The sequence below is a fragment of the Theropithecus gelada genome, chromosome 5, assembly GCF_003255815.1.
Source record: "Theropithecus gelada isolate Dixy chromosome 5, Tgel_1.0, whole genome shotgun sequence".
NCBI lineage: Eukaryota > Metazoa > Chordata > Mammalia > Primates > Cercopithecidae > Theropithecus > Theropithecus gelada.
This window is the reverse complement of record NC_037672.1, coordinates 170,088,788-170,101,066: the sequence shown is the minus strand read 5'-3', so window position 1 is coordinate 170,101,066 and position 12,279 is coordinate 170,088,788. Positions and strand designations below refer to the sequence as shown.

Genomic DNA, 12,279 nt, shown 5'->3' with positions numbered 1-12,279 from the left:
ATCAAACACAGAGAAATAATTAAAAGATCATTTATAAAGATCAAGTGGGATTTATCCCTGGGATGCAAGGATGATTCAACATACACAAATCAGTAAATGTAATACTCCACATTAACAGAATGAAGGACAAAAACCATATAATCATCTCAAAAAAGGCATTTGACAAAATTCAGTGTAAAAAGCTTCAACAAATTAGGTACATGAGGATTGTACCTCAACACAATAAAGGCCATATACGACAAGTTCATAGCTAACATTATACTCAATGAGGAAAAGTTGAAAGCTCTTCCTCTACAATTAAGAACAAGACAAGGATGCCCGCTCTCCCCACTTCTATTCAACATACTACTGGAAGTTTTACCCAGAGCAATTAGGCCAAAGAAAGAAAGAAAAGACATCCAAATCAGAAAAGAAGTAAACTGTCTCTGCAGATGACATAATCTTATATATTCAAAACCTTAATGCTCACTATTTAAGGTAAATGTTTATCTTTTTACCTAATATACAGCTAATAATTTAATATTTTGTTTTCTACATATATCTTAGAGTTTTTCATGAAATAACGTTCCCATTTAAGATATAATTTCAGTGCCTTAAACATTCAGGTCCCAAATGTAAAAACAATTTATCAATTAAATAATAAACTGTCAAATAAAAAAAAAAACCTAAGGAGACTCTACCAAAAGCTGTTAGAACTAATAAACAAATCTAATAAAGTTGCAGGAAAATCAACATAGAAAAATCAGTAGTGCTTCTATATGCTAACAGTGGTCTATCTGTAAAACAAACTAAGAAAACAATCCCATTTACAATAGCTAAGCAAAACAATAGAATATTTAGGAGGTGAAAAATCTACATGCTGAAAACTATAAAACACTGATGAAATAAATTGAAGAATACACAAATTAAATGGAAAGATACCCTGTGATCATAGATTCAAAGAACTAATGTTATTAAAATATCCATATTATAAAAGCAATCTACAGATTCAATATAATCTCTATCTAAATTCCAACGACATTTTTCCCAGAAATAAAAAAATCCATCCTAAAATTCATCTGGATCCACAAAAGACGTTGAATAGCTAAAGCAATCTTGAGCAAAAAGAACAAAGCTGGAGGCATCACACTACCTGATTTCTGAATCTACTACAAAGCTATAGTAATCAAAACAGTATGGTACTCACATAAAAACAGACACATAGACCAAAAGAACAGAACAGAGAGGCCAGAAATAATCCATGCATTTATGGTCAATTGATTTTCAAGGTAGATGCTGAGAACACATTAGAGAAAACACAATCTCTTCAATAAGTGGTGCTTGGAAAACTAGATATCCATATGCAAAAGAATGAAACTAGACCTTCATCTCAAACCATATGTAAAAATCAACTCAAAATGGATTAAAAACTTACATGCAGACCTAAAACTGTAAAACTTCTAAAAGAAAAGAGAAAAACTCCATGACATTGGTTTTGGATGTAACAACCTCCAAAGAACAGGCAACAAAAATAAACACGGACAAATGGAATTTTATCAAACTAAGAAGCTTCTGTAAGCAAAGGAAACAATTAACAAAGTAAAGAGTCAATCTATGGAATGGGAGACTACATCTGTGAACCATACATCTGGTAAGGGGCTAATATCCATAATATACAAGGAACTCAAACAAATCAGTAGTAAGGAAACAATCTGATTAAATTGGGCAAAGGACCCAAATAGACATTTCTCAAAAGAAGACATACAAATAGCCAACAGGTATATGAAGAAATGCTCAACATCATTAATTATCAGAGAAATGCAAATTAAACCACAAGATAGCCCTCCCACCTATTGGTGGGAATGCAAAATGGTGCAGCCACTATGGAAAAACAGTACAGAGGTTCCTCAGAATATTAAAAATAGAACTATTATCTGATCTAGCAATCTCATTACTAGGTACATATCCAAAGGACATAAAATCTGTATATCGAAGAGGCATCTACACTCCTGTTCATTGCAGCAGTATTCACAATAGCCAAGAGATGGAATCAAGCTAAGTGTCCATCAACAGATGAACGGGTAAAGAAAATATGGTATATATACATGATGGTATTAATACTATGCACCCTTAAAAAATCCTTAAAAAATAAAAAAATCCTGTCACTTGCAACAACATGAATATTATGTTAAATGAAATAAGCCAGGCACATAAGACAAACACAGCATGATATTACTTACATGTGGAGTGTAAACAAGTAAACAGAGAGTAAAATGGTGGTTACCAGAAAGTGAGGATTGGGGGGAGTGGGCTGATTTTGGTCAAAGGACACAAAATTTCTGTTAGGAAGAATAGTTTCAAGTGATCTATTATACAACATGGTGACTACAATTTATAATATATTACATATATGAAAATTGCTGAAAACAAATTTTAAGTGTTCTCACCACAAAAACAAGTAAGTGACATAATACATGTCTAAATAGCTAGATTTAGCCATCCCACAATGCATACACATATTAAAACATCATATTGTACGAGATACACACAATATTTACTTGTCAATTAAAAAAATAGGGTGCAATCTTTTTTTTTTTTTTTTTTTTTAAGAGATGGGGTCTCATTCTGTCATCCAGGGTGGAGTGCAGTGGTGCAATCATAGTTCACTGCAGCCTTGAACTCCTGGGCTCAAGGAATCCTCCTGCTTCCGCTGAATAATCTTAAAGAACAATAAGGTATTTCATGAATAAGTCTAGCTAAGTTCAAGGTGAGAATCAACATGACTGCTGAAGAGATTTACCCCACTCAATAAGCTGACAATTGTTAAGTAATTACTATAGCATGTGGTACATAAATGTTATTTCTCTTTCTTCCCCTTTTATCCAAAAAACTCACCTTCAGAGTTGGAGAAGACCCAACATAAATGGGCGGAGGATTTCCTTGCCAGCCCTCAAGACGATAAATATGTCCAACACGAGAACAAGGAACAAATAATAATTTGCCACCACACTGCCATATCTATGAAGGAAAAACACATTGTGAAACTTGTTTCAAATACAAACATAAACCATAACTGAAAATTTATCTTGTAAGTGTAAATCTAAAATCTAATTATATACAATGTCCATACAGAATTCTTAAACTAAACAAGTTCTTAAAATAATTTGCTTTTAAAAGTTCATGTAACAACCAAGAAGGCAACAGGGAATATAGTATTAATAATAAACTGCTACAAAGGGGCCTCTTACTGTATACTCATAGCCCCTAGCAACTTTCTCCCAATATAACCTTGCAAAGTCATGTGGATTCTTTATTCCTCATTCATCATTTCCATTGCTAATATATTTCCTACTTGGGTGATTATTATAATAACCTCCTAACTGGCTTCTTCACCTTCAGCTTCTCTCTACTCAACTATCCTTATTTATAGCAAGAGATTATTACAGCTGAAGGGCAGCTTTGGGTCATGTTATTCCCTTGCTTAATATCTTTGATCGTTCTCCACTGCTTATCAAATTAAATAAAAATCTCTTAACTCAGCTCTAAAGGCTCTCTTCAATATGGCCCTAATACACCTTCCCATTTGATCTTTTAGATGTCTTCCTTATTCATGTTGCCTGATTCTGCCGAAGTGTGCTCCTTGCTGTTCTCTGAATACGTTCCTTGTGTTCCCTTCTTTGTACTTCTCCCATGCTACTTGCTTAGAAGTCCCCCTCCTGTCCCTTATCTGTACTTACTAACATCATACCCATCTTTCTACTTCTGCCTCAAATTCTACATCTAGCACAACGCTGCTCCCCTCCCCTCCCCTCCCCTCCCCTCTCTTGCTCTGTCACCCAGGCTAGAGTGCAGTGGTGCAATCTCGGCTTACTGCAATCTCCGCCACCTGGATCAAGCAATTCCCCTGCCTCAGCCTCCCAAGTAGCTGGGACTACAGGTGCGCACCACCATGCCTGGCTAATTTTTTGTGTGGCTAGGATGGTCTCGATCTCTTGACCTCCTGATCCGCCCATGTCGGCCTCCCAAAGTGCTGGGATTACAGGCGTGAGCCAACGTGCCTGCCTGACACTGTTTTTTAAACACACCAACTGAATGCCATTCTGCCTTCTTGCATTATGAATTTAAGTATAATTCTACTACCTTCTTATCAAATTCCTTGAGAGCAAGGACTGGTTTACTCCTCTTCTATCCCTCACAGTGCTAAGCACAGGACATTTAAGACAAGAGGTAATGAAAACCTGTTGAACTCAAACTGTGATATAGTTCTCTCTCTCTTTCTTTTGGAAAATGGGGGTAGGAATGGGGGTTGAGGTGGGGGCTGGAGCATGGAAGGTAGTATTGCTCCAAGACTGCTTCAACAACAGGGGAGGCGCTGCAGGAGGACAGCTCCAAAGTCAGCCTGAGGATGCAGCCATTGCGGGGCTCTGCTTCTGTCTTGAATCATGTCCTACAGTGATAAAGGGTGACTATATCAGTGGGTGGTCAACTGTGGGCCTAATGCACGCAGATTCTTCCAAGGGCTTCTATAATAAAAAGCTCCAGTATATAGAAAGTTGGGGTGTGGGGGTATTTTCATTTCTAAAGGTTGCTAGCCACAATTTTGAGCTGAGCCCTGTATATATATGGTAAGTTTGGAGCTTGCATTTCGCCTTATTTTTCCCTCAAAGGCATCCATTTTCGTTAAATCATTCTTTATATAATTTGGAGAAATGTATTATATCATTGTGATTTTATCCCCCTACAAGAAACCAGCTTTATCTGAAAGCCACAGAAGTTAGTAACTACTTGGAAAATTCCACCTGTTGAAATAAAATGTTACCTTGTATGAGATCTCAAAATTTTCACCACCCCAAATCTGGAGACCTGGATCATAGAGACCCAATTCAAAGAAGAACTCTCGTTCAATGGCAAATAATCCCCCAGCCATGGCTGGGGACCTAAGAAAAAGAAACACTGCAATAACCATCATAGACAAATCCCCAATAACCCTTCACCAATAGGCAAGAAGCCTTGTAGAATACAGCCTAAAAATGCATAGAAAACACAAAACTGATGGCCAAACATGAAGAAATTATAAAGCCTTTACAAAAAAAGAAAAAAATCTGTTCATAATTCCCTAACGAATTCACCACAATTTCTAACTGAAACTATAGTTCATTACAAAATAGAGCATTGTTTCATTTCACCATTAGAGGGCGCCTTGGTTCCTTTGTCGATTTAAAAATTAAGCCTTAGTTTTAGTTAATACAGAATTTTCTCTTTCACTCTTAAAAACACTGAGCCATACAGCCGTGGTCTGCTAACTGCTTCTGCATTGATTTATGAGTCATTCTTGGATGAACAAAACCATACACCATGGAAGTAGTCTGTCATTTTTAAATTTTATAGCTCAGGGACTCGCCAAATAAGGGTGTAAATCATCGTAGAACAGCCACAGTTCATTCAGAGTTTGCAAATGTAGCACAGAAACGACACAGGAGAATTAGACATAGGTATTTACTGTGCCAGGAGGTAGGAATGCAAAAAGGTGATCTGTGGATCTGTGGGGCTTCTTGAATGGACCTTAAATTAGATACTTTTTAGGTCCAAGAGAAAAAAGATTTGGTAGCTTCTTAGGGACAAGTCACTCCCACCATTGGGAGAAATGACAGCAGAATTTATTTTACTCCCTGCTCCCCTCCCCGAACAATTAATTACTAATTCATCATGTTTCTTAAATTTTAGGGTACTCATTATTATTAGGGTAACTTCATCATCATACATAATATTCAATCTATTCAAATAGGTTCATTGGAACATATTTCAAGGTTCCATTGATTCTACCTTGAAAACAAAAATCTTTTTTTTTTTTTTTGAGATATGGTCTCACTCTATTGCCCAGCCTGTAGTGCAGTGGCATGATTGTGGCTCACTGCAGTCTTGATCTTCTAGGCTCAAGCAGTCCTCCCACCTCAGCCTCCTGAGTAGCTGGGAATACAAGTGCGCACCAACACATCCAGCTACCTTTTTATGTATTTTGTAGAGACGGGGTTTGGCCATGTTGCTCAGACTGGTCTAGAACTCCTGGGATCAAAAGTCCCACCTGCCTAGGCCTCCCTAAGTGCTAGGATTATAGGCACGAGCCACCGCACCCAGCCTTGAAAATGTATCTTGAATCTGCTGACTTATTTCCAACTTCACTGCCACCAGCCTAGACCAGGCCAACACTGCTTGGACTTTCCAATATGTCCCGAGCTTGTGTCCTTTATTCTCTTCTGCCCCCTACTCAAGGCTAATCACACAGTAGCCAGAGCAGACTCCCCCGCATGCGCCTGTGTGATACCAGCCTCTCCCGGCTCTCTGGGCTCACCACGGTCTCTCTTCCCGTTGAGTCCTTCACTGCTCTGCTCCTACGTAGAATGTGCAGGCCTCCTTTCTGTCTCAAGGCCTTCATTCATGTTATTAACGATCCTGAAATGTTCCCTCTCCACAGAATTGGGCCTTCGTCCTTCAGGTCTCAGCCTAAATGACATTTTGTCAGAAGGGCCTTTCCTGATTTCCCAAGCTGGGTTAGGTTCATCTTTCCATAAACTCATGTACTCTGTGATTTTTCTTCATACTACTTATCACAGCTGCTGTTCCAGAGTTTTGTTTGTTTTGTGAGACAGGGTCTCCCTCTGTTGCCCAGGCTGTAGTACAGTGGCACAATCATTGTTCGCTGCAGCCTTGAACTCTTGGGCTCAAGCAATCCCTCTGCCTCAGTCTGCTGAGTTGCTGGGACTACAGGCACGTGCCACCACACCAGGCTAATTTTAGGGTTATTTATGTAGTTATCTGTTTAATTTCTGTCTGACTCACTGTATTTTACATTCAATGAGGAAACATATCTTTAAAAATGTATCCCCAGAAAATAGTGCTTGGCATATGGTAAGCACTCAATAAATGTTTGTTGAGTGGATAATGAATCAAGAAATACTTTCAATACTAAAAGAAAATAGCATCAGGAAAAAGTTCTCTTATGCCTTTTCTTCTTAAAGTATCCTGTCTAACTCAGTAACAACACTATTACATTTTAGGTGATATTTTCATGTAACTTTTATTTAACTGTCATTTAAGATTATTCCATTATAGCTGTGTCTTTTTTTTTTTTTAGACCGAGTCTTACTCTGTTGCCCAGGCTGGAGTGCAGTGGTGTGATCCCAGCTCACTGTAACTTCCGCCTCCCAGGTTCAAGCGATTCTCCTGCCTCAGCCTCCCAAGTAGCTGGGATTACAGGTGCACACCACCATGCCCAGCTAATTTTGCATATTTAGTAGAAATGGGGTTTCACCATGTTAGCAAGGCTGATCTCAAACTCCCGACCTCTGGTGATCCTCCTGCCTTGGCCTCCCAAAGTGCTGGGATTACAGGCGTGAGCCACCTTGCCTGGCAGCTGTGTTTTTATCTTTAAATATATTCCCATTCATCTCAGTATATACTTGAAAATGCATCTTAACATGGACACCAGTGAGTTAATTAACAGATAACCTCCCTTTAATTTTTCTAGCTCACTTAAAAAATTTTCTTTACTGGCCTATGGAATTAGCAGAAGTATAAAATTGTTCAGCACCCTTTATTTTTTTTTTCTCCCACAGTTATGTGTTAAGTTAAGCAGGTAAGCAGTAATTTCCTGGACTATTCTGAATAAGAAATTTACCCAAAAAAATTGGTAAATGTCCAATTAAGCTACTATAATTAATTAAGTGCTATAACTTCTTTATGTTTGCCATTCAGTATCTTGATATCATGACATGCCCAAATCCCACCAGCATTTCCATGACATTGGAAGCACCATCCCAAAACAGAATTCTAACATTATCAGCAGTGTAACAAGGAGAGAGAGACCAAAAGCAGAACCATAGGATCAGAAAAATGAGATTAGACACATTCAGGAGAAGGCTATACTAACATTTGAGCAAACATTTCATTTGGGGTCATTTTTTACAGAGACAGTAAAATGTTCTAATTACAAGATCAAAAGAAGAGAGTAGCATAAGTTTTTCTACTAAAAGAACCACAAGAAGGTCAAAAGCTGATTTTTGAATAGAGTTTTCTTTTAATAAATCACTTTTCTGAGAATGAAGCAATAAAAGATTCTACGTAATGTTTTTTAAAGTCATGTATTGTGATTCATCAGATTTTAGTACAAAATTAGTATTGAGAGTTAACATAACAGAAAAAGGGGAGAAAAACCCAAAAATCTCTTGCTAGTGCTCTTCATTGTTAACATTATACCCACGGCATGAATGTGGAAATAAAAGTCTTGGTTGGATTAAAGTAATTTATGTATTTTAAATGTATAGAATGACACTGTCATCAAAAGAATAAAATCTGATGTCTAATCCAGGATAACTAAGATTTCTTTTTTTTTTTTACTTGTACTTGGAACATATGCCATATTACATTATTTTTCTTTCCCCAATGAAAGTGTGTATGTCTCAGTAGTGGACATCGCATTTAGGGTAAAAGCAATTACAGCGGAGCAAGTGGAGTAGAGTGAAAGCTCTGAAACAGTATAAGGAAAGATGCTCTTTCAGAATCTGAGACAGCATCTACAGTTTTAAAAACAAATCTTTAGCTTGGCAAGAGGTTAATAGGTTAGCAGCAACTGGAGAAAAGAAAAATATGTAAGTGATTTAGTGATTACCGATATGGTTCAGTTTTTGTCTTTCTCAGTCTCTTCTCTTGAGGGGTCAGAGGCACCCGTTTCCAGAGCATACTCCAATCCCATGCTCCTCGGGCATACCCATCTTCATCACCGCCCCCTTGGGGTATAATTTCATATGTGTTGCCATTTATGACATCTATAAGCGGCACAGTGCAAATGGTTCTGTATTGTGTTGATGATGGCAGCAAAGATCAAATGGAAGCGTACGTATGGACCCACACATTTATACGAGTTCATGGGGAAGAAACAAAAAAAGAACTTAGATAAACATTCAACATAAGAAAATAAAGTAATAGTCTTTACCGATAAGGTTCAGTTTTATGTTTTCTTTTGGCCTTTTCCTTGTGGCTTAGAGGAATACGTTTCCATAGTAAACTCCAGTCCCAGGCCCCTCTGGCAAAACCATCTTCATCCCCACCTTGCTGTGGTTCAATGGAATAATCATTCCCATCTATGTAATCTATTAGAGGCACAGTACATGTAGTTCTGAAACATTTACAGAAAATGAAAAAGCATTTAAGAACCCAAGACTAGTTCAGCATGCCTAACTACATTATCTCTTTTTGTTGTTGATTTGTTTGTGCACTGGGGGGCTTTAGTATCTAATGGGAAATACAGTAAATGAATGTCCCATAAAAGCCAAAAAGCCTGTTTTTGTAAGGGCAGGAGAGAGGAGCCTTCTCCCTAGGCTTACAGACGAATGTCAGGGACAAAGAACTATATCATTGAGTTTAATAGCGTTTTTCTCCTTTTCACTTTGGTACTAAAGGCAACTTTATTTTGGTAATTTTATAGTATTTATAAGATTTTCTTGCCTGTTATTTTCCCTATCACCCATGAAAAAGCTCATGTGCGCGTGTGCATGCACGTATGTGTGTGTGGGGTCACCAATAGTACTTGCCACATTCTTAGCGGTTCTCTCGACCCTTTATTGCTTTCTATTTCTTGGCAATAGTTATTATGAAAATTTGTTTCTGTACTTTTGCTTGATCTTCCTCACTCCTCTAACTGCAAGAAAACAGCTTTTATTGCACAAAAAAAAAAAAAAAAAAAAAGGTATTGTTGCTTTAGAAAAAAAAAAGCAAAAAAAGTCCCTCAAAACTTGCTGAAGAACTTAAGAAGCAGTCTGAGAATTTGGAACAAAAAATCTCTTATATTTGGGCTTCACGAAAATGCTAGCACTCTATAACCAATTCGATGTCAAAGTGACATTACAAAGATTATCTGGTACCCTGCTTGTTGCAATGTTCATCTCCTCAGAAAGGATTTTAAAATCTATTTTCCTAAAACAAAAATGACAGCTGCTTATATCCAGGTCAAGGTGCTTTTAAGAAGTTTAAAAACCAAGTAAAAGGGAAAACCTACAGGGCTTAGAACTTTAATATGGAGGAAGTAGAGTCTAGAACAGGTGCTTCCTTCTGTGAACTCACACTGGAGGGTCATTGTCAGATTCGTGGAATCTGCCACTGGAATCTGGAAAAGCACTTCCTTACTACCCAGAAGCCTGCTGGAATTCACCTAGAGAGAGTTATCTGACACTTGGTCAGTTAACTTTCCTCACTTCTTATGATTTTCACATTCCTAAAAACATGGTGCAGCGTAAAGTGTCCCAGGGAGGTCTTGGTCTGACAGTTTATTAGCTATCTGATTTGGGGAAAATTACTTAATTTCTCTAAGCCTCGGTATCCTCTTCAGTCAAATGGGGCTAATAATCTCTATCCTGCAGGGTTGCTGTGAGGATTAAATCAGACAGCATGTGAAAAATGTTCGTGATCGGCCTTCACATTAAATCCTCTCATGATGAAATCCTCCAAAGTTCTGCCTTTGATTCATGCCATTTGCCATTTGCCACACGGACATGTTTTATTTTCCAAATTATGGACTAGAAGCAAGGAAGCCTTTGGAGCTAGAAAACTGACGGTGCCTTGTATTGTTTTAGACATTTCTGGAAATTTAATGGTGATTGCCACAATTCCATGGAATAGTTGTGTATTTCTAAACTTTAATGTTTCTATAGGAACCCAAATCCTTGACACAAGTAACACTTGGTCTTTACTATTGAAAGTACTAATTTAAAAGTCACAAAAATCAATAGGTATAATTTCAAAGCATGGTTCCTCAAGTGTTTAGAACTCTTACCCCAGTTTAGAGGGAGCAATTCCTATTACTCTTAGGGAAAGTGCCTGGAGATAGAGGAGTCTTAATAACCCAACCACAAAATGATTCCTGAGTGAGGAACCCTGGGTTTTTCCCAAATGCCAGACTGCCTACATTTAAATCAGTCCACAGTATCAGTCTAGCTTCACCCAAGGAAACAACTAGATGAGGGATAACACTAATGCACACTTGACACACTGAATAGAACAGGAATCAAAGGATGAAAATATTATTTGCCCTTCCAGGACAAGGTTTACTTTCAACCAGGAAAGAAAAAAAGCAAGGTAATGTTACCTGTCCTTAGATATGGGAGCTACAAGTGGTGCATACCAGTTAACTGCCACCTCACAGTGGGCATCAAGGTATATCAAAACCTTAAAAAAAAGAGGCAGGTGAAAGAATACTCCTCGTATATGTTACATCATATATTACACACAATTTAAAATTAGATGCTAATAAAAATTAGCATTATAGTCAATTCTGACACACAAGTTATCTGTTTAAGCCAGCATTCTCATTTCAATTTAAAAAAACTGAAGAATGATTAAAAATGTATATGATTTAGTTACCAAACCCAAAATGTTGACATTGTAGATATCAAATGCTTCCTACCTGTCCAAGTTTAGCCTTCTGAGCACCAATACTTCGTGCTTGAATTAAACCTTCCCTTCTTTCATTTCGAAATACCTTCACTAGGCCATTCCACAGCTTAATATATTCATCCAGTTTTTCTTTTAAGTGCTCTATTAAGAAAAATCAATTGATATTATAAATTAGACTAATAAACAGAAACCAATGAATTATTATTTTTCTCAGGAAACAAGAATAAGAAACAGGTGCATTGGGTAGACAGTAATTTTACATGGACCAGATTGAACGTTTTATCTATTAAGAAGGAAGGTGAAGTATATTATTTAAGTTAATTTTGAGTTTAATATGCCTACAGAGAACTGGTTAGTCTGAGAATTATCAAACGTCCCTCTAAACAGTGATTATTCCAATTGACAGTTAAGGTTTTAAGAGATATTAAAATTTTTGTTCCTGTTCACATGTTAATGTCAAATCTGAATGCTTTCAGGAACAACATTTTGTTGGCTGTTGGCAGAAGCAATGGTTAGGGTTTCTGAAGATGCACTGCCTACTAATAATACTGTACAACTTCACTGGAATCCACACAGGGTATAGGTTATTTAACATTTGTTTCTGGGCCATCTTTCCCCAACCACAATCAGTGTTGAAAGCTGCAACCTTCATATGATGAATATGGTTCCCACCAAGTTGGCAAATAATCAAAAAATCTCATTTTCTCTTTATCTTAAGCATCAAATGTATAATTATACATTATAAAGATAATTCTAATTATACATACATATATGTATAATATGTGTTTGTAATTTAGTAGAGGAAGTTTTGTGTTATAAAAACTAGACACATCTGGCAAAGTTTCTATCTTTGGC

General features: G+C 37.2%; 1 protein-coding gene across 2 annotated transcripts in view; it reads right to left on the bottom strand.

Annotated features, from left to right (window-relative positions):
- Window positions 1-12,279, bottom strand: part of GALNT7 (polypeptide N-acetylgalactosaminyltransferase 7) — a 153,164-nt gene that overhangs the window by 17,292 nt on the left and 123,593 nt on the right. Inside the window, exons 4-8 of one of the 2 annotated variants that reach the window (XM_025385081.1) lie at window positions 11,435-11,565; window positions 11,117-11,196; window positions 8,969-9,151; window positions 4,799-4,916; window positions 2,875-2,997 (exon numbers count right to left, since the gene is read on the bottom strand). In XM_025385081.1, coding sequence (XP_025240866.1) covers window positions 2,875-2,997; window positions 4,799-4,916; window positions 8,969-9,151; window positions 11,117-11,196; window positions 11,435-11,565 — 635 coding nt within the window. Of the gene's footprint in view, window positions 1-2,874; window positions 2,998-4,798; window positions 4,917-8,644; window positions 8,828-8,968; window positions 9,152-11,116; window positions 11,197-11,434; window positions 11,566-12,279 lie in introns of both variants that reach the window. The other variant, XM_025385080.1, reaches the window with a different exon arrangement.